Source organism: Mytilus trossulus, chromosome 12, assembly GCF_036588685.1.
Source record: "Mytilus trossulus isolate FHL-02 chromosome 12, PNRI_Mtr1.1.1.hap1, whole genome shotgun sequence".
NCBI lineage: Eukaryota > Metazoa > Mollusca > Bivalvia > Mytilida > Mytilidae > Mytilus > Mytilus trossulus.
In genome coordinates, this window is record NC_086384.1 from 21149278 (window position 1) to 21172610 (window position 23333).

The 23333-nt window shown below is 32.1% G+C and overlaps 1 protein-coding gene across 1 annotated transcript in view; it reads right to left on the reverse strand.

Moving 5' to 3' along the window:
- The window catches only part of LOC134692303 (uncharacterized), a 32717-nt gene extending 10181 nt beyond the window's left edge, over window positions 1-22536 (reverse strand). Inside the window, exons 1-13 of the mRNA XM_063552753.1 lie at window positions 22427-22536; window positions 20658-20732; window positions 14188-14285; window positions 13566-13664; window positions 12938-13036; window positions 12270-12572; window positions 11646-11766; window positions 7716-7923; window positions 5643-6505; window positions 4409-4523; window positions 3734-3928; window positions 3198-3234; window positions 1226-1519 (exon numbers count right to left, since the gene is read on the reverse strand). Of these exons, the coding sequence (XP_063408823.1) occupies window positions 1226-1519; window positions 3198-3234; window positions 3734-3928; window positions 4409-4523; window positions 5643-6505; window positions 7716-7923; window positions 11646-11766; window positions 12270-12572; window positions 12938-13036; window positions 13566-13664; window positions 14188-14285; window positions 20658-20732; window positions 22427-22503 (2584 nt within the window). The 5' untranslated portion in view covers window positions 22504-22536. The remainder of the gene's footprint in view (window positions 1-1225; window positions 1520-3197; window positions 3235-3733; window positions 3929-4408; window positions 4524-5642; window positions 6506-7715; window positions 7924-11645; window positions 11767-12269; window positions 12573-12937; window positions 13037-13565; window positions 13665-14187; window positions 14286-20657; window positions 20733-22426) is intronic.
- Window positions 22537-23333: the final 797 nt, after the last annotated feature.

Here is a 23333-nt window from a genome sequence, read left to right on the forward strand (position 1 = left end):
CATATATTCTTATATCTATTGCCACATCTGTGTCATCTCTGGTATCGTTCACTATAACACCGTCATTTGAGCTGTACGGACCAGCAATAGGTTGTAATTTAGGTAAGATTGGTCGGTCCGACATTTCTGCTGTATCAGGATTCGTTACTATTAGAGCTTCCTCTGCCTCTACATCAACTCCATACCCCACGCCTACGTATTATAGTAGATTTTGGTGTTTCCGCAAAATCTACGTATTAATCAGAAATAGAAGGAATGGAACTGTATTGATATGGAACACGATGTTGACGTTATTTCTGAGAACGTAGTTAGATTGCGGTATGAGCATAGTATAGTCGTGGTAAGAACGTGCTATAACCGCAGTAGACATGGTAGAAGCGTGGTACGATCGTGTTGTAATCGAATAACTCGTGGAATGATCGTAGTGAGAACGTGATGCGCGTAGAAAGAACTTGATTAGTGTAGTGTGGTCGCAGAATAAGCGCGGTGAGAACGTGGTATAATCTTAGCGGTATCGTTGTAGAAGCGTAATGAGGACATGAAAACAACGTAAATTGAGATTTTCATGCAGCTCATACCGCGACCTCACCACGATCTGAATTTATTTTAGATCGCGGTGAGTGTGGTGCGATGGTAGTCTAGTGGGACAGGGGCTTTAGAAAAAGTTATTAAATGCAATTTCCATCTCTAAATACAATTGGATTTATCATTTTATATATATAACTTATATTGCCATTTTCATTGGCTTAAAACAGCACCCGTAGACATACATAATATAAATACACATACAGTGGTTTTTTATATCACAAAACATATTTAACCCTGTCGCATGTTTACGCCTGTTCCGTATCAGGAACCTCTGGTATTTGATAGTGTTTTTTTTATTTTTCATTTTAGTTAATTTTTATGTTTTGAAAGTTTAGGGTGACATTCTTTTTCACTGAACTAGTTCACATTCTGTTTAAGGACCAGGTGAAGCCCGCCTCCTGGGGAAGGGATTTCCCCGCTCCGATGTAGACCCATGGTTGTTTTCTACATTTTGGTAGGTTTGTTATTTCTTTGACATGTTCCCATGTTTATTTTTCAAATTTGAATGTGTTTTTGTGTATGTATGGTAACATATATGCGGTTTAATTTTTTCTTTCTTAAATTCTTCTTCGAAAACTCTAAAAAAATATATTAATACACATATTAAACATTGTAAGTATTGAGCAAAAGCTCTCACCTTTTTTCAATGTTGCAAATGAAAACATGGCAGGACTTGTACTGTTGACAACATGGGTGCCGTTTCCATACTTTGTATACATAAGAAACCAATACGATGTCAAAGGTGATAATCCACCAAGGTCAATTGTTGTAGCATCTTTGTCGACTGGATGCGTACTATTTGTCTTATTGTTAGCTGTGAATAAGATGATGACTATTCCGGATCGTTCATAACAAGTTTTAGCCTGGATCCACGTAATGCTTATACTTGAGGCTGTTCTTCTAACCATAGTGATGTTTGACGGGCTGTAGTCTGCACAGACAAATGAATAAATGCAAATAAGTGGAATTAGTGTTATTAATAACATTTTAATCGTAAAAAGATATGTTTTAGTATGGGTTTCTTCTAATAACAAACACAATATGTTTCGTTTGTCATTCGATCAATAACGGATTCATAAGATTCTATACTAGTTTTTATAAATGCAATATCAATTGTTATACACATTTGGTATTAATGCAATTTGAGAGGAAAATCACTATAGTAAACACTATTAAAAGTACACAAACACAGGTACTAGACCTACTAAATTCTAATGTATAGGTATATAAAAAACGTCTATACTTATATTTGTCGATCTTTTCTGGACGTTCTTAGTTAAAGCACATGGAATATACAGTTGTTGGACATCAACGATTAATAAATAAGTATTTAATCAAACAAAATGATAACTATAAAATTGAGAATGGAAATGGGGAATGTGTCAAAGAGACAACAATAGATAAAACAACAGCAGAAGGTCACCAACAGGTCTTCAACGTAGCGAGAAATTCCCGCACCCGGAGGCGTCCTTCAGCTGGCCCCTAAAAATATATACTAGTTCAGTGATAATGAACGCCATACTAATTTCAAAATTGTACACAAGAAACTAAAATGATAACTATGTATGGTTATACATATGGATTTATACAACGGAAATCCATAAATACCTTACATAAAAATGTGACAGCTTTTTAAACAGCCAATCAACAAGGAAGTTATGTGCAGTTGGCTCATGGATGAATGAGGATATTGTAGGAACTTGTCGATTTATTTCAATTTTCATTAAAAAGAAAATTTCACCTTAAGGTTCAATAATTTATCAATATTTGTACGGGGTCTTGATTATATGCAAGTAATTAAACATTTGATCTCGGCTGATTTATCAGTACCATTTGCACTCCCGGTTAGACAGTAGGCTATCTAATTTTACTAATCAGCTATTGTGTTGCTTGATAATTTGTGGAACACATGCATTGTTTTCTGAGGAGAAACTTTTTGTTTCGGGCTGTAAATATCACTGCAGTGCTATTTTCGGTCTTAATGCTCTTCAACTTCGTACTTTATTTTGCTTTTTAACCTTTTTATTTCGAGCCTCAATAATGAGCATCTTCAATTGGTACACGAACGCGCATCAGCCAAACATTCAAATTTATTTTCCTGGTATCTATGATAAGATTATTTCTAGTTACTGTTTGATTTTGTTGTGGTGTCAGGGAACATGATATCAGAGGCTTCGAATTAATACATTTTGTAGTGAGATGACCGTTATTAGCATGTTGATTTTTGAAGACAGTAAGTACTTGGATAGATTTATCCCGATGTCGATTATTGTTTGTTATTTTGTATTAGCACTGCACTAAACATTTTGTGAAACCTCGATACAGTTATCACATCTAAATTGTGGATTTATTGCGCTTCACTAACAAAATTAAAGCAACCACTGATATTGTTAAAGTTTCTGACTCCTACACTTACTTATCAAATATATTCATGGCGACATTTGGCAAAGAGGCACATAATAAAAATAAAACAATGAAAATTAAATGTGAATTAATACAAGAACTGTAAAACTTTTAACTTGTTTATCATGTCTTACTTGCTAGCAATCAAAATTTAACATGTACATGCGATTTATTACAATTGATGTTTCCGTCGTTCTTCAACTTACATTGCTGTATCCCGTGTAGATGGTTAACCCTTCCAATCTACAGAATGAAAAATATACATGTGCACATATTTTTAATTATTAATTTCATTTAAAAAAAAACGGTATGGATTTTTGTCATTGTAGAAGGCCGAGCAGAGAGCAGAGAGTAGTCTCATTGACAATTATACTATATCTTTTTTGTATATCTTCTAGTATATGTAGAATTACCTGAAAGCCTAATAAGGCAGTCAAAGAATAGACAATCGAAAAGATTTTGAGACATTGTTAGACTATTTTAGTTATCTAAATGTTTTATTTTATAAGCAATACTTACAAAAAGTCAGAAAAAGCGTTATCCTATCAGATTAGGACTAAAAAGTTCAACCAATACTGTTCAATTAAGAATCTACTTACCAGTGATAATTTATTTGTCTGATATTTGACAGCAGAATGGTTTAAAAATTCAAAAAATATTTATAAATTGATTGATTAAAAGCCAGGGTCAAGAACTTCTGAAGAGCAAAGTCTATTGTTTTTTTGTTTTTTGATGTACTTACAGTTTCGTGTCGTTTAGACGATAACATTGCTGAATTGTACACTGTTACTTCCAACAGAAGTACAAAATTGGCTACTTGTTCAATTGGAACTTTTAACCAGCAGTTGTTTATATCTAAAACTGTGTCTTTCATGAAGCATTCGCCCATTTTAACACACTTGCAGTCGAATGGTATGAGGTCGCATTCTTCTTTAGACTGAAAATTGAAATCTCGTTATGCCAATTTATATTCATTGTTGGCTGTCATTATTATGCAATTAAAATTGACATTGCTACATTGTTTTCATTATATCTGTTTGACCGAACATACTATGGAACGTGAATAAGATGTAACAACATTTGGCAATATATTTTATTACATGTTTTAACAGAAGTACCCATAATGAATGTCACTAAATCGAAGCATGGAGATAATACAAAAAGTAGTTATCAGCATACTTTATGTATGATAGTGACAACTGGCCAAAATTGTATGTGACCTTGCAATTATTTTGTTACTGTACAGTACGCACATGAAGATATTTCTTTGCAATATTTTTTTAACAAAGTAACGTAATGAATACTAAACCATACAACACTACTTATGAAATGAAATTATCTACGAATATATATTCTAACAAGAAACATGAAATTGTAAAGGATAGAACATGTTACGCTAGGTCATAAAAATAAGTACCTTTGACTCAATCAAGAAATCTTTCTTTGCCTTTTCTTCAAGAGTTCCATTTACAATAAATCTGAAGGATATTTTCTTGACCCCGCTGTGTTCATCTTCTGCTGCTACACGAACTCTTTAAAATAACACATTAAATGCATGTAATTCTTAACAACGAATGGTTCATAATTTCAAGATACGATTTTAAAGTATTCAAATCATTGCTGTTAAAAAGAAACCGGTTAGTGTCAGGATGGCGTTTTATCTTTAAGTCGTTATAGCTAATTGAACTCGTTATAACGCCTTAGCTTAGTTGTTTAAACGAGCTTGGTCGTTAAAAAAGTTAGCTAAGTTCTTATAATAAGTTAGATAAGTTAAGTCGTTATATCATGTTAGCTTAGACATTATAACGGCTTAAAAATAACACTCCACCCTGATGCATAGGGTATGACCATGTATGCCATTCAATTGTTCTAAAAATAACGAACAGGAATTTACATGGTTAGAAGGTGGGAAACTCGACTGCAAATAATTTCTCATAAGGGACCCGCCGTTTATTTCATTTGATTTGTTAATTTTTGTCCCATACAATAATATGAATGGTTAATTGTGGGGATCTCTACCGTAACATGATCTCACCCCATATTTCATTTGATTTGTTTTATTGTCAAATACAATATTACATATGTTTAGGGGTGGGGATCTGGACCGTTTACAATTTTCAAAACAGAATTTGTTGGTGGTGACCCCACAGTACTCCCCCTATATTTCAATATTATTTTTATTGTCCAATACAGGAGTATTAATAGTTTGTGTGGGGATCGAGACCGTTTACAAGTTTTCGAAATGAAGTGGGAGTTGGGGCGACCCCCTTGGTTTTCCTCTAGGTTTCATTTAATTTGATTTATAGTCCCATAATAGAATATCAACCTATATTGTATGTGATCTGTGATACTTACTGAACACTATGTGCGTCTATAACTTACCGTTTTCAAGTTATAGTCCTTTGAAAATGTTAAAACAATTACCATAGGGTTCATAGTTTACCTCCTTCTTCTTTGGGTCCCTTAAATTACCCCTTGATAGATCCCAATGAACACACAACTGATGGCTTCCCTCGACATGTTAGTTTCTAAATTTTATGTACATTCTATGAAATCATAATTAAATATGACAAAAGAAATAGGAGAAATTATGGTATTCATATTGCAAATTCTAAATTCCAATGTATATATTTCTCTTTAATTCTTCATACCTGCTTGAAAATGGATATTTTCCGTCACCAATGTTATACTCGACTTTTAAAGGGAGAACAGTGGGTGGGCTCCTGTCGAAATGCACTACAGCAGAATCAACTTTACTATTACCCATTATATCATGTGCACGAATCCAAAGTTGATACGAATCTCCATCACGGATATCTGTGAGTGGAAAACTTTTATTGTCACTTAAAGGTACAACATCTTTCCAACCAGTCTTTGGGAATGTCATATGAGAAATAACGTGTCTTCCAAGGGTTTCAAAACGAATAATGGATTTTATATTTGGTATTGACGATTTGTTTCTTACACCGTCAATATCATCAAACCTTGTCAGTATTTTCTTGTAGTCATGGCGCCTGCCTTGCTTTCCGTCGCTCAAACGTGGCTCGTAGTCAAGTAATTTTGACAGAAAATGTCCTTTTTCGTGTACTTCATTCGTAAAATGACCAGACCATGAAACATCAATTTTCGAAAACTGACTTGTTTGCCATGCAAAATTTGTCGCTTTGGAAGCGGTGGTGACAATTATCAGATGGTCAGCGCTAGTTGATATATTAGACGTTCTGTCATATATCGCTACTTGTCGTGCATATTTAGAATTATTCGCTTTGTCATTTACTTCTAGAATGGTAGAGTACACACCAGGCTCATTGGGTTCATAGGTTGGAAAGGAGAACATGTCGCTAGCAATAACTTCTTGAATAAACAAAGGTACTGGATTAAATATACTATTGATGAGAGGTTCCCTTAATCCTTTATGGTCGTAACTATATTCCATTTTCCAAACTTCAAATACATATCTCATGATTCCTGATAATTCATCTTTCCAACCTCTCCATTGAGGTTTAAGGGCAACCTAATATAAAATAGTACCATATTAAATCTATGATGTTCATTTTATAGTTTATTTCCTGTAAATGTGGCGCAAAGCAACAAAATTGAAAACGATTATACATCGAATTTGAAACATTAAAGGGCCAATATTTGAATGATAGAATGATAACTTCATGATAATGTTCATTACAAAATACTGAGGAATTATATATTGCGATAATAATCTTCGGGCATAACAATATCTAAATAGTTTTGGCAACCTTGTATTTCAAATCGATCTTTGGGCATGCAATGGTTTCAATAAAGTAGCACTGAGTACAATTACAAAGTATCAAGCCAATGTAAGTAATACATTATGGAGATTAGTTTGAATTTCATTGCCGCTGAACTAGTATTCATTTTAGGGGACAGATGAACCCGGCCCCGCGTGATGTATTTTATCGCTGTTTTGAAGACTTGAGGTGTTTATTGTCCTTGGTCGGCTTGTTGTCGACACCTTATTCAACCTCAATTTGATGCATTAATTAAAATATAATATCAATGTTTCAGAATATAACCTTCTTCGAACTATGAACATCAACATTATTTTATTTCTCTCTTGTACAGAAAGTTTTATTTAGCTCTAATAGCATAGTGTTATTGTTGATATTCACCCCGAAGGTGCCAAGTGTTGGATTGGTTTTGATGATATACAAGAAATATCTTTATTTTCCTAAACAGAACAATAAGTACAATTAACAACAAGTATATTTGCATTTCCGTGTGTACATGTATAATATGACGTAGGTTTTTCAAAAGTGATGGTTTTCTAAATTTTCTGTAAATCAGCAGTTTCATAATTTAACTTTAAAAAGTGTGTTAACCATTCTAAGTCAGGTTGTCCTCTGTTTATAAAGTTCATACGTGTTTCTCGTTACTCAAATTTATATAAATTAGACCGTTGTTTCCCCATTTGAATGGTTTTACACTAGTACTTTTTTGAGGGCCTTATTAGCTTGCAATTGCTGTTCGATGTGAGAAAAGGCTCCATGGTGAAGGTCGTACCTTGGCCTATGATGATTTACTTTTTATAAATTGTAACATGGATTGTGAAATGTCTCATTGGCACTAATACTACATCTTCCTCTATCTATTATAACGCGAGTTGATTCATTAAAAAATTATATAAGATTTGAGAATTGAAATAACTAATTTCTCGCAGTGATATAATGTGTATACTTATAACGTTTTACTTTTGTAACATCGTGACGTAAACTGAAAGGAACTTCTCCCGAATTGCAGCTAGAATTTTCAGAACAATGTTTTGGTTCATCGTAATCGAAATGAAGTTGCATCGAATTTCCAGTCTTAATTGCAATATAACTATTTTTTGCATATGGAATTTGACCATTTTGAAGATTCCTGTATCCACCAGTGCTAACTGAAAAATGAACCATGTACCTAAATGGAAAAAAACAAACATAAACTGATATTAAAATGAACATATATCAATTCCAGTGGTGATTGGTTTACCAGTAGAAACTCTTTTTTTTCAATTTTGATAGACACATTTTAAGAATTTATAAAGACGTTGTATTAAATATTTACAAAACAGACATCAGACTTGGTATGGATGTTGTCTAGAACATTTCAGCAAATCTCACTTTTATTCATAGGATACTCCAACTATTGATATACAATGCGAGCATTATGTGTATCTTAAATATTTAATTTGAAGACCACAATTATACCGCAGTCCCACTAGGCCACGATCGCACTACGATCTGTGAAAAAAATGGAAAGTTTTATGTTCGTAGTACGATTACAGTAAGGTCGTATCACGTTCGTGGTGAAGTTTTCAAGATCATTGAACTTTGAACATGTTTAAAACAATCGTGGGGTGGTCGTGGCGAAATCATATCGTAGTAGAAGCGTACGTAGTGATAGCGCATTTAGATCGTAGTAAGATCGCAAAGGTCGCTGTACCATTGTGGTGAGAGTGTAGCGAAAGCGTAATTCTTTTCGGCAAAATTGCGCTACGATCTCATTGCGACGTTATTACGACTTAACTACGATCATCACGTTCTCACCGCGACCCAACTTAGCTTCCAATATGTCTATACCACGCTGTTAACGACCATAGTACGATTCTAGCACGCCCTTGCCGTCCTTATTATGCTCTTCTTACGACCTGACTACGTCGTTCTACGACCATTATTCTCGTGGTCATTTTCACATAAAATATATTAATTCTCTTTAGGTTTTGTGTGTTTGTGTGTAATTGGGATTTCTTGTCCATGCTTCTTGTTTTCATATAGATTAGACCGTTGGTTTTCCCGTTTGAATGGTTTTACACTTAGTCTAGTAATTTTGGGGTCCTTTTATATCTTGGTGTTCGGTGTAAGCCAATGCTTCGTATCGTGGCCTATAACTTTAAAAATTGTTACTTGGATTGAGAGTATTTTTCGAGAAATCTATGTATTAATCAGAAATAGAACTGAAGGAAAGATTCTGTATTGTTATGGAACACGATGTTGACATTTTACGAGAGCTGTAAGATCGCGGTATGAACGTAGTACAATCGTGGTAAGAACGTGCTATAATCCAAGTAGAAGCATAGTAAGGTGATGTTGCAATCGGATAACTCGTGGTATGGTTGTAGTGAGAACTTGATGAGCGTAGAAATATCTTGATAAGCGTAGTGAGATCGCAGAATAAGCGCGGTGAGAACGTTGTATAATCGTAGTGGGATCGTTGGAGAAGAGTAATGAGGACGTATGAACATCGTGAAAGCAACGACAATTTACATTTTCATGCCGCTCATACCGCGACCTTCTTATGATATGAATTTAATTTAGATCGCGGTGAGCGTGGTGCAATCGTGGTCTAGTGGGACTGGGGCCTACACAGTTTGTTTAAAAAAAATAAAAATGAAGAGAATTAAAGGACTTTATGGGCATTTTGAAATTTATATTCTACTAATTAAATTCTTAGTATATATATATATATATATATTCATTAAATAAAATAGTAAAATAAGTAAAAAGTTAACAGTTCCATTCTATCGATTGCATCCTTCCATTGGGACTCTTCAGGATAACTGATGTAGTGTCGCTATAGGCGACGTCGTAAAGGAGGTTTATATATATATATAACTCGTCTAAACATCAACCAAACAATGTTAGATCTGTAAATTTGCTTTTGCAATTTTTTTTGTTCTTCCCTCGTCGGGATTCGAACCCATGCTACTGTGATATTGTGACACAAAATCGCATACACTGCAGCCGTCCCGCTAAACCACAAGACCACCTGGGCACAACATATATATATATATGTTGTAGGGTTGTCACTGACTCAGACGTACTTATGTATATATATATATATATATATACGAGTTTAAATTGAAAACTACGATCAAACCTATGATTGCGATTGCCAAATAAAATTGATCACAAGATGTAACAAAATGGATCTTAATATTAATTTAATACTAAGCAGAAAACAATTTAACTTGTGGCCACGATGTTATGCTACAAACATACGGTGTCAATATTTTTTTAGAACACCCGATCCGTATTTCGACAATAAATGTCTCTTCAGTGATGTTAGGAATCAAAACGGTATTTGGAAGGCCATATAAAAAGTACCCTTATTTTTAGATAGACTCTTGAATTTTAAGAGTCAATTTAAAATGAACGGATCATATAAACCGGAGGGAAAATATGATACAAGCCCAGACGAAAAAATATAAACGAGTCTAAATTGAAAACTACGTTCAAACCTATGATTGCGTTGTATAAAAACCGCAATTTTTATACGTGTGCATGTTGGACAAATTTCGTTATAGAAGGGTCGAAAAACAGCACAAACAACATTTTCCAGAAGACCAAAAAAGTGACAAAAGTATATTTAAACTATACGCATTTGAACAGGTCGAACAACTGATGGTCTTTAACCATACTGACTGCCATTGGCGATTGACAAATAAAATGGATCACAAGATGTTACAAAATGGATCTTAATATAAATTTAATACTAAACAGAAAAACAATTTAACTTGTGACCACGATGTAATGCCACAAACAATATTCTTTTTAGTACACCAGATCCGGATTTCGACAATACATGTCTATTCAGTGATGCAATTTATATAGTTTCCAAAGATTTTAAAAGTTGATTTAATCATTGTCAATCCAGAACAGTAATCAAAATATTTATTTTACTCTGTTTTCATAGATATAGGGAGATGGGGTATGAGTGCCAATAAAACAACTCTCCATCCAAATAACAATATATGAAAGTTAAAAAAGAGTTATATAAACCATTGTATAATTTACTATAATGTGACGATTAATGAAGCTATGAATCTGATTCTCTTTTAATCTCAAGTATTTTGCATTTCCAATTATTCTGGTATCTGTAACCTTTAAACGTATCGTATGTATACACGAGTGTAAAATTCAAACATTATTTCGAAAAAAAATCCATATCAGAAATTAGAAATCAGAAACGATGATTTTGACTTCCTTTCTATATACCATACTCATTCTGCAATTAAAGATATTTAATGTATAAGAAATTGACAATCAATTTTTAATGTTGTTATCAATTTGTTCATCTCAATCATTGCTTGATTTGTGAACTTATTGTGATTGATGGGGATCCCCGTTACATCTGGCTATGCATTTAGGGTTTCGGTGTATCGATGAAGGCCGTAAAGTGACTTATAGTTGAAAGTTTCTGTATCACTTGGTCTCATTTGCAATCACACCACATCTTTTATAAAGATATATCTCATGGTTCAGGCTATACTTCAATCCTCGAAGAGGAGGATTAATCTGCATTGTATATTATTGCTATTTGATACTTGTTTTAGAGGCCATTACTTTCAATCAGAAATAGTTAAAAATCAATCCAATTTATAAATTAATTTAAAATATACCCAATGCAAATTGAAATCTTATTTATAGACACATAGGAAAAAAGCAAATATACGGGAAATAAAAAAAAACGAAACGTATTTTAAGAAACACATGTTTTGCATATCTTTTTTTGTAACTTGTCGTAGTAAGAGTCTACAAAGTAATGACTATTTAAAAAGAACGAACAAAAAACAACACGAAAAGTTATGTTGAACACATATGAGATGCTGTACGTTTAAATCATGAAACCCGTTCTTTTACCTGTCACCGGAGTCAAACTGTATTATATAGCTGTTGTTCAAAAAACATGATAGTTCGGTACTCGGACTTGAATCAGAAAGATTAGGACATTTTAGTTCTTTTTTTTCTGCTTCATAATAACCTGTAAATAAAACATAATCCTAAATAAATAAACATAGACCAGTGATCTCCCATTATACATCCCTACTGATATGGTGTAGATTTCTCTTTGAAATAATCACAGGTATAAAAAAAACAGTTTCAAAAACATTTCGCGTCGCTGATTCGCATGGAACACGTCCTTAAAGTAACACAGTACTGTAAAATTCATATATAAATGCTTTTTAAATTCCCCCTTTGTTAATGTTTTCCGGAAATATACTATATTGAGACGGAATGTAAAGAATAAAATAATTGTATCTCCGGCACACATTAATTTATAATTTGATCTCCTGAAATGACTGGTCGAAATGAATATAATTATTTTTTTTTTTAATGTATATATATGAAAACATCAAAGATATCGGTTTCAAAAATGCATTATTACACAGTATACAAGAATGCGTGGATCTTGTCGAATAGAAGTAGAAGTTGGTGCTGTTTTACCTTACGCTTAGCAATTAGAGCATGTTCCAGACGAATTACCTTTATTTTTAAGTTTCATGTGGCTAATTGATACAGTGGCAGAAACAATCCCAAACTGGACCTCACTGATGTAGCTTGGAAGAGGACTTGGATTTCGAGAAAATACATAAGTCTCGTCTAGTGAGGCTTTCAGATTAAATTCAAGCCTATTGAACTTCCCTTGGTTTGTCCATGTTATGTCAGCCTCCGTCATGTGAGTTGCATCACTCTTATAACTGTATTGATCTCTGTTTATCGATGCTTGATGATAAGTGAAGGTGGCATTGATTTTTTCTAAAGTTGGCAAGAACTGCTGGCCTTTCACTGTTAAAATACATTGTAATTCTAGTAATGGAATATAAAGCAAATAGTGTATACATACTGTTCGATCATAACTAAATAATGCGTATCATAATTATATATCATATCCTATATTTAGATGAAATTCACAATAATGTAGGTCTATACCAGTTCATGATATAAAGTAGATGACGTTAAATATACACAAATATCTTAGAAATCAAAACTACGTACAAAACGTGCTTAGTTTTAGTGAACTGATAAAAATAAATAAACAAAAATGGGCAGGTTAAACAACAATTTCTCAGACGACGTACTGGAAACGTTAATATGCATGTATATAAATGCATTTTAAATAAAAAATGTTCATAAGAATTTAATCTATTTACAATTTAAGCAGCTTTGTCCATTAAATCCATTTGAGCAGACACATGTTTGGCCGTAGCACTTCCCAGGATAGCAAGGTCGGAGATGAGAACATGCTGATACTGTAGAAAAACAAGATTGTTCATGCAACCATCACAAAAATAAATGAAAAAGTACCAAATACTATATCGTACAGTCTAAACAATGTTTCAAAATCTATTATATTTAGATGTGGAAGTGTAAAGTATTTACATCATTTGTATTCAACCGAAGCATATAGTACAATACAATATGCAGTGTTTGTTGTCATTTTAAAGGCCAATGTTGTCTGGTATGAAATATAAGAACTACAAATAAAGTCAAAAGTCAATCATGCATATGCACACTTATATCCCGTCAATCGGACGGTTTTTATTACGTTCGTGATGCGATTGTTTTTTTTTCGACACGTCTTAAAGTTTCGCTTCGAACACAAAAACGCAAAGAGTCAACAATTATTCAATCATAATCAAACCAGTTTTCTATGTTATGCTGACTGCGCCTTTGAAGCGCCAATACCGATAAATATAGGATACATATAACATTTGTATACAAATAAAATCTCAGTAAAATTTAAATAACTTTAAAAGGCAAATGATACAAGTTAATCACCCCCTTCGCAAATATCTCCCTGATATCCATTTCGACACCTGCATGGTCGATTTGGATGATAACATGTTCCGCCATTCCTGCACTCTGGATCACATATAGCTGAAAAGAAAATGCATTGTCAACATTCTTATTTGCTGGCGCATACACATATAAAACTTATAGCGGGTAATTATAGTGTTGTCACATTTTGAGTTTAAGTGATCTTACTGGGTTTAAGCATTTACAAATATAAAAAAGTGCTTTTGGTAATGAAAAGATTGAACTTTATTTGCTATAGTACAGAACTTTTGAATACGGAAGACAATCTGCAGAAATATATTTTAATATGCAATCTATATAATACTATAATTTGTATTGCGATTAAACTCAATTTGACATTCCTTATAGTGTGTTGATCAATTAAATTCGCCTAATACTTGTTGCTTGTTCAAATGCCGAGTGTTACATAATATGTTAGAGCATTGATGTGTTTTATTAAAAGTGAACACGAAATTTTTTTTAAAACATCAGATACATGTAAGACTATAAAAACTATACGATGTAGTCATTAGACTTTTTATGGGAAAAGACCCTAAATGCAATTAAAAAGTGTAGTTTTCCAATTGCAAATTGTAACACTTACCTATATTACAGTTGTTATCGCCGTTATGCCTCCATCCACTGCTACATAATGTTTGATAACCGTAAACTGGATAATGTTCAGTTCTTCTACTCCAGCAGCTTAATTCATAAATGATAATCCAAGTTACGTAAAACATTTATCACGTTGACTACAATTTACCAGAAAATTGTTTTAAGCACAAGTGTTGTTCGTATCAAATATTTATTTTATAAAACAGGTCATATTTTCAAAAGATTTTTTTTTCACTTATTATTTTATATCTAACATCTGGTTGATACCATTGTTCATTGATTGTCAGTGTATTATAAACTGTTTGTTGACTGACACGATTATGATATAAATCCTTAATATTAATTTGTGTTTAGTCATAAATTTAAAGTAATTCCAAAACTAAGGCTCGACGCGCTCTATCAAAGTTTAGTTTGGTTGTATGTGTTTGTTTTATATCCCTTTTTTCATCTATTTCAACAAGTAAGTACGTATTTTTATTTAATACGAATGATGAAAAAATATAAATTTTGACAGTATGATCAAAGCATTTGAATTTGCGTTAAATTCCAGATCAAGACGTTGTTTGTACGCCCGGATCAAAGTAATTAAGTGGGCTCGCGGTCTCAAATCATATTTTTTGTATATAATATAGGATTTCGCTATATTCTATTAATGTACTTTACCTTATACCTTATAGAAAAATGAAATAAAAAATGGGGTCTGACCGTTCATTAACACTTACTATCTGCCAACAAAAAAAAACACTCATTTTTTTTAATGTCCTTTTTTCTGTTGAACTTATAGGAGAAATAGTGGTAATATCGAAGAAAAAAAACCAAAGAACTTAATTACAGAAATCGCTTAAATTTTACTTTTTTTAGTTTATGTACAGTTTATTCGAATAAAAAAAAAATAATAGGTAACCGATTAGTTAAAAAAGATATTTCAATTTTAATGCCACATTTATAATGCCACATTTATAATGCCACAAAATGGTAAATAAATAAAATTTGTAATGAAAAATAAATGTTTATTTTTTTTCTGAACATTTTATACCCACGAGCTTCCTTGAGGCCGGGTCAACGTTTTTGGCATCATGAAGCGTATTATGCACTTTTTTTAAAATATGAGCAGAATGATACAGACAGATCTACTTTTTTTTTGTAGTAACTGCTTTCGTATTTAACCCGCCGCATTTTTATTGAAAATGACAAAAATTAAACATCCTAGACAAAAGTCAACCATTGACACCAAGTAGACGAAAAGGGAAAAATGCACAACAAATTATACAATAAACCATTTTTAGAATTTTTGAAACTTTAGTATGGACAATGTACTGCAAAATTTGACCTGAACGGCTTAACTAATTAAGGTATGTCTAAAGCGTTTTCGATTTCCTGATGAAGATTATAGATACACGCTCTTCAACACAATGACTATTGGCTTTTTTTATATGATTTAGAGTCTTAAGCTTATTACTCAGTTCATTGGTAGTCCTATGTTATAAGGTCACTAGCGCACTATATAACGATTTTTACATGTATCTTAGCCTGTGGTATTTATACTACAAAATCAAATGCCAACAATAATACACTGTTTGCTTTAAATGTTTATTTATTAATTTATTCTATTCGTTCACCAACAATGCTTCTGGTGAAACCTTTAAGATTTTACATCACCACTGTGTGTTTTTTCAAGTGAATAACACTACTACTAACTGTGTAAAGAAATAATCCCCGACTAATTACACAATGCTGAATTTAAACGGTCTCCACTAGGTTGCTTTTAATTAATCATATTCCTAGAAATGTATAGATCAAATAGAAAGTTATCTTGGACATGCTTCAGAGTTATATGGGTAATACGGAGGACTATATGTTGTTGACTTTAATGATGTTATAATGATATGATGATATAATGATATGAAAAAAAAATACGAGGGCAGATATCATGAAAAGGGCCGATAAAGAGTGTCGGGTTGTTTTCTATTTGACACATTCCGCATTTCTATTCTCAATTTTATCTGATATGAAAAATGAAATGTATTGATCTTTTTATTATTACTTAGAAACTGACAAGAACTATTAAAATTTTGTCTTTCTTTGTACTTTTATAAAATAATTTACAGACAACCAAACACATAATGTTATGTCTATACTTTATATATCATTATGAAATGAAAAAAAGCATCCCTTTTTCGTCAATAAAATGATACAATACATTACTTACTTGTGTCTTGCTTTGTGCAATATTATTTACAGTTACTGTAGTATTTCTATTCAAACCAGACAATGATTTTTAACGTTCATATATCTATTTGATTAGTGAGTTTTATATCACATGATATAATTGAGCCGTGGTACACGGTAGGTATAGGGTCCGGCTAGGATCGTGGTTTCCGAGTGTTTTGGTCCATTTTTGTCGAGTGTAGTTCGGGCATTTTCGAGTGATGAAACATGCAATTAGTTCAATAAACTGCTATTTCTTTATTATAATAGTGTTAACAATACTACCCATCTTATATTGAATACTATACTTTTTTTTATCAACAAAGAGGCAGAATAGGTAGGCTATTTGGCAATACCGTGATTAAACCTGTTATTAGAGATTCCTTTTTTGTTGTCTCCCTTTATGAGGGACATTATTTTTTAATTATAATGGAGAGCTAGCAGAAAGAGCAAATTACCTGTGCGTTATGTAAGTAATCTAGAATTAAATTACATTAATTTGTTGTTTAGCTAAATACTTTTGACATCATAAATAATTTTTCATGAAAAATTAGTTAAACCGCAGACACTTTCAATTCATCATGCTTTGCATTGGCAAAAGCCATTTTTTCCGGTATGGAACCAGTCTACGATTAACAAAAGGGAGTAATTTGTTTTAAAGGTGTGTAACACCAGAATCAAATCGGTAATTGACAAATGGACTATTTCCTTGTATTTAACCAATGAATTATGTGTTTGTTATTGCCCGAGTGTTTTCGAGAGGAACTGTTGAATCGTCCTGGTTTTTAAACAAATAGTCCGGTTTTTTTTTACAGAAAATTTGAATAAGAAAAAAGGTATTCTAGACTTTAAAAGAAATACTTTTTCTATTTTATAACTGTTTATAAATGCGTTGATCAAAACGATTTCATTTCAATTTAATGCAAATTTTCTGTTCGGAGAGTGTTCTACAACTATTTGTCAGTGTTCATTTAGAAACTACTTGATCTTAAATAACAATACGGTGTTTACAAAATGTAGAACAAAGTGTAGGGAACTCATAGTCATTTTAACTTCATGTCATGCTACTTTTGATTTTACAGTTAATAGTATTTCTTGTGGTGAACCCCAGAGAATAAAAAGCAAGGAGTAATAAACCTAATAGACAGCAGTGAAGAATCAGAAAAATGCTATGTAATCAAAGATAGTCTATGAAAAGAGCCCTGCCCCATCCCTATAAAACAAATCTATTAATAAATTTAAAAAAACCACACTTAATCCATCCCATTTTTATTGCCAGTGAAAATAAAATTTGAATAAAATTTCATATATGATCAATAACGAAATGAATAGTTCATTAGCCTAAATATGATCCTTGAGAAATGATAGGAGAATATCAAATGTGTATATTATATCACCAGCTAGATGGTCCAGTGCTTCGAATGACACCAGGAACAACATTGTAATGTCTTAATAGATATCCATATTTTCAAATTTTCAGGTACTTTTCTTTTATTGAAAGTAAGTTAAGTATCATTGTGTTTAGTTGCTGTATGACCAATTATTACAAATGCAGAATCAGACCCCTCCTCACAGTAGAAGCATTTAAACATTTTCGGTTTCCATTTCTTAAACAATTAAATAAATTATACAAGATACAAAACAAATTATAGTGAATGACATATTTTGAATGTATACTCTTTTAAAAAACAAACATATATCTCACATTATACAATATATGTATGTACGTCTTAATCCAAATTTTCTATGCTTTAAGTTACATTTATTTAGATTGTTTACATCCTGAGTATATAATGTACATGCAATTTATAAGATGTGAGAAAAGAATATCTACAAATGAACTATACTTGTTTATAAAATGCGAGTGTTGATACACCATGTGCCTCGAAAGTACTTGCATTTATTTTTGAAAAAGCCTAGCATGCTCTCGAAAAAGGCCGGACATGAAGAAATTGATTTAGTTTAAAAATGTAGTTTTAAATGCAATAACATTTGTAAAGTGCCTGTATATCTATTAATATATAGATTCCGTCGACATTTGCATTGCTATGTGTTTGAACATGGCTTTATTCTGTATTTTCGACTAAAAGCATTCAAAGGCTAAATTTAACTTTTTTCACGAAAAACAATGTCAGAATGATAATACATCTATAATACTAAAATTACGAGGTCCAATTTGTCAGCCGTCATTACGTAAAAACGATCAATCAAATAATTCAACTTTATTAATATAGTACAATGCTGTTGATTAAAAATTACACCACTCCAGACCCTTTTGTTTTCCACATAATTAATATTGCCAATAATAAAGAAGTTCCGGGTCGAATCCGATACCGATACCAATTATAGTATATTCACCTGTTACCTATTACCTCATCTGTACGTTTAGCATCTGACAGGCGCACCACCAATCGCTGTATTTCGGATTTTGCTATATACACGGGTAGTTCTTACAGGGTTGACACTACTAAATTCAATCATTGAAGTATTTGAATCAGCATGACTTTCTAAGTTGACAATACGAATAATAAAAATCTGGACTTAAAATAAGGCGTATAGGTACAGCATGTATAGTTTTCAAATTGTTAGCCCGAATGACGTAAAACAGCGAATCAAAGAATTCAACTTTATTTAAAACTCATAAAGGACAATGCTGTTGATTAAAAAATACTCCTTTTCAGGCCCTTTTGTTTCAAAATTAAATTAATAATACCAATAATTGATAAGTTCCAGGTCGACGGGTTCAAACAGAAAGATGTTGAAAGCAGAGAAACCTGTGCATCTTATAATCGGCATGACTTTATCAGATGATAATACCAATACTAAAATAAGGCTAACGCATAGTTTTATTCTTTAATTCAGTCACAGACCCGCGATATCACGGGTGTGTTCTAATGTACTAGTATATATATTTTTTTTTTTATCTCAAATACAAACATACCTTGTTTAATCTTGAATAACAAACTGAAGCTTCTATGTCACTGCTTGTTAGAAATAAAGTATGTTTGTTTACATTGTTTATCTTATTCACTCGAAAAAAGGAATCACACTCGAAAGGGTCTGATCAAATCACTCGAAAAACCACGATCCTAGCCGGACACTATACCTACCGTACAAAGGGCATATTTTAACCTGAACACATCAGATAGAAATATCCCACTTTCATATGTGTTCGGTAAAATAGAATGTAAATAATGCAATCTTTACAGAAAATATTTGTTTTTGACAGTATATAAGTCAGAAAATGCACATTTAAAGTTTTTTCCTATCGTATAACACACCTCGGGTGTATGGATTTCACAAATTAAAACCTCTCTACAGTCGGTCTTTCATTTGATCAATCCTGACACCCCGCGGTGTGTTATACTTTAAGAAAAACCTTTAAATATGCATTATCTATAATAACTTAATGGTTTTAACAGGAATTTCTTCCGCTTATCTTTATTCGTTATTGCTCTTCAATCATTTTGTGAAAAATCACTTGCGGTTTTCCGGACTGTTTTGTCGTTTTTCAAAGAATCGACAAACGCAGTCGTGTAGTCCGCCATGATTACAATCAAATGTCCGGAAATGCACGAAGTTGCATGTTATAAACACCACGGAAAATAACGGAAAGGCAAGTGATAACATTTTGGCAGCAGTTTTGTCATAGCCTTTTTATATCTTTAAATGTAATTAAACAGTATATTTAAAGCAATATGTTCAAATGATTCATAAGTTTATGATAACAATGTATATTGACAAAACCTTTTAACAGATAAAAGCAAATACGAATTCATAAATATTTATCTACAAATCCAAGTAAGATAGTCATACGGAAATATTTAAGGTTATTTATTATTTTTTAAGATAATCAAAGATTGGGATAACGATTTTTTCAAGTGTTCTTTGTGTGGGTATGGTTTTATTTAGTAATTTATTATTGATATTCTCAAAACAGTCTACACCAATCACCAACAACTTTGAAAAAATTGTTAACTTCGTCTACGGTCGCCCAAGGAGAATGTATTGCTTGCATTAGAGAAAGAAAATTAAAACATTCCATTGTTTTGTATTATCCTTTATGTATCAATAAGGGAGGCACGCAACTACCGTCTTTGTATACCGAAGGGAAAGCATGTATATATGCGTTATGGTTATGGCAAACATTGTCTTAAAAGCTGGATGTTTATTAGAGATAGCAGGACCAATACTGTACTGGAGCCAATCGCATGTTATCTAATAATATCTTAATATAACATTATATCATACATTCCAGGCCAGGTTTCCTTGTTGCATGGATGTCTTGTTCCCCAGTAACTTATATACCTCCTGGTGTAGTAATGTCTAAAATTTGAAAAAAACAAATCTCTAGAAGTAAAATTAAGACCGAACATCATACCGCAGCACCACCCTACACACAAAGAAAACAAAATAAAGGTTGTGGATGCATTATTACCTGCCATGACTGGTTTTTGTTTATGTTTTATGTTGTTTTTCTAGTAATGATTTGAATTAAAAGGCCATTTTTAACTGATTTGTATAGTTTGTTCTTATTCTGTACTGCTACACAGTAGTTGAGAGAAGATCGCTCACATACACATTTAACTCCGCCACATTCTTCATGTAGTTCAGTGGTTATTATTCAATTTGGTTGATATCAGTTATAATTGTTATTCTTAGATTGTTTTGTTATATACTAAACCGTTAAGTGTTTTTAATTGAATTCTTTCATATTTTTCATGTCGGGGCTTTTTTTAGCCGACTTTGATGTATGGAATTTTCACATTGTTGAGGACATATGGTTGTATATTATAGATCAAATCCACTTTATTTGAATTTTGGTGGATAGTAATGTCATTGTCAATCATCTACTACTTTTTGTAAATTAAAAACTTGGATATGATCCCAGGTGGATGAAAATACTAGATACAATGTATAAACTTGTTGACGAATAATGGAACACATTTATATAAAGAGTGATCAATATCACCTTTCGAAACTTTTTTTAAGTATACACAATTGCCTTTCCAAAATTAACAGATTGCACTATATCAGACTATAAATATTTCTAATATAGGATAAATGTTTATTTACAACTTTTCGGTGTTGACAAGTCAACGTAAATGTCATATCTCTCTTGCAACATATGCATATTCTTTTCCGATACCACCTCTTTACTAATTCATTTTCATTGTTAAAGTCATAAGAAACCTCAAATAAAAAAAAACAATGCATATGTTTTTTTTTATAACTCAATGGATAGTTTTAATTATAAAAACACTTTTTTCTGAAGAAAATACTTTACTTTATTCATTTTTAGAAGAAGTTTGCTTTATTCGAATTGCTTCCTTCCAGGAAGCAATTCCCCCGACATATTTTCCGTATGCAAAGTGACCTCAATGTGACCCATCTCGTAAAATGCCGGCGATCACAATACGCATGGATGTCCTTAAAATAAACTATTATCTGAATTTACATGTTAAATACGTGCTCAATTTCCATGATTTGTTGCTGATTGTTTATCGATTGTTGACAAACAGATGACAATCGTTAAACTTCAAAACACGAACTTAAATTACCTGCCATATTTTCACAACAATACTGAACGATTGAAAAAAAAATTGACGATTACACGAAATTTACACGAAAAAAATGATAAATTCGTGCACAGAATACTAAGATTATGATGTTTTTATGCATTTTTTTAAAGAATTGGAGCAGCATTATTTTTCACCGGTCACTCGTTTCTTATGACTTTAAACAATGTGAAATATAGTTAACCTTTATTTTGAAATTCGTTATCGTCATTGAATATTTTTTATATGATTTTTTTTATTTTAAATTTTTGCACTCTGTGTTAAACGTTTGTCATAGAAAAACTTTTAAACATCCAATTATTGTTACAAAATATTTAAACATCCAATTATTGTTACAAAATATTTAAAAAAGAAACAAATATTTTAGCTTTTGTAAGTTAAAACATATATAAAAGCAAAACTTAATCACATGAATACAAAACAATGTAAGTATTTGCTTACCCCCTCCATTGAGAGTATGCTGTATTAAAGAACAGAATAGCAAGAAAAGTCAAAACACAGCTGCACTTCCAGGACATATTGATCCAAATGTTTCAATGATCCAGTAGACATGTGATTTTTAACAGGAAGCTTCTTCTATTTGTAGTGTTTTCGATACCTGACCTTAAAAATGCAGATAACTTAGTTCATCTTGACATTCGAAATACCATATGGTAAATTGATATAGGATAATGTGGTAAAAAAATATATAAATAAAACAAAAACTGTGGATTCGGTTATTTTCATGGGTATCAATTTTCGTGGGTTGAGGAAAACTTGTATTTTCGAGGATATTTGATTTCGTGGTTTTGCAAATATGTGCACACAAAGCCGTAGCAAATTTTTGATTCGTTGAACATTTGAATTCGTGGTTTACTTGTACCCACGAAACCCACGAAAATTGGTATCCAACGAATAATAATGAATCCACAGTAGTGAACTTAAACAAAATTGATTTCTTATACAAATATAATTGATATGGAAATGGAGTATGTGTTACATGTAAACGACCATACCAACAAGAAAAACATCCAAGGACTAATGAGTCTTCAACTCAGCAAGAAATTCAACACCCTACTGGCACCTAAGCGAAAAACCGGTTATAATTTAGTTTATTTGGAACTCACACTAAACACCTGAACATGTAAATGAAATAAACCTTAAAAAAAAACCCGCATAAGACTCATGCCAAAGGCTTCTTTATGACAGGCTCACAACTGCGGCGAAATTAAACATGTTTAACATGTTTTGTGAGATAAACATCTAGCCAATGTAGAATAAAAAAAAACACACTGCAATACGCACAGTAAAACTCAGTTTAAAAGAAGTCAGAATTCAATATAGTTATTAGCAGAAACTAAGCAAAATG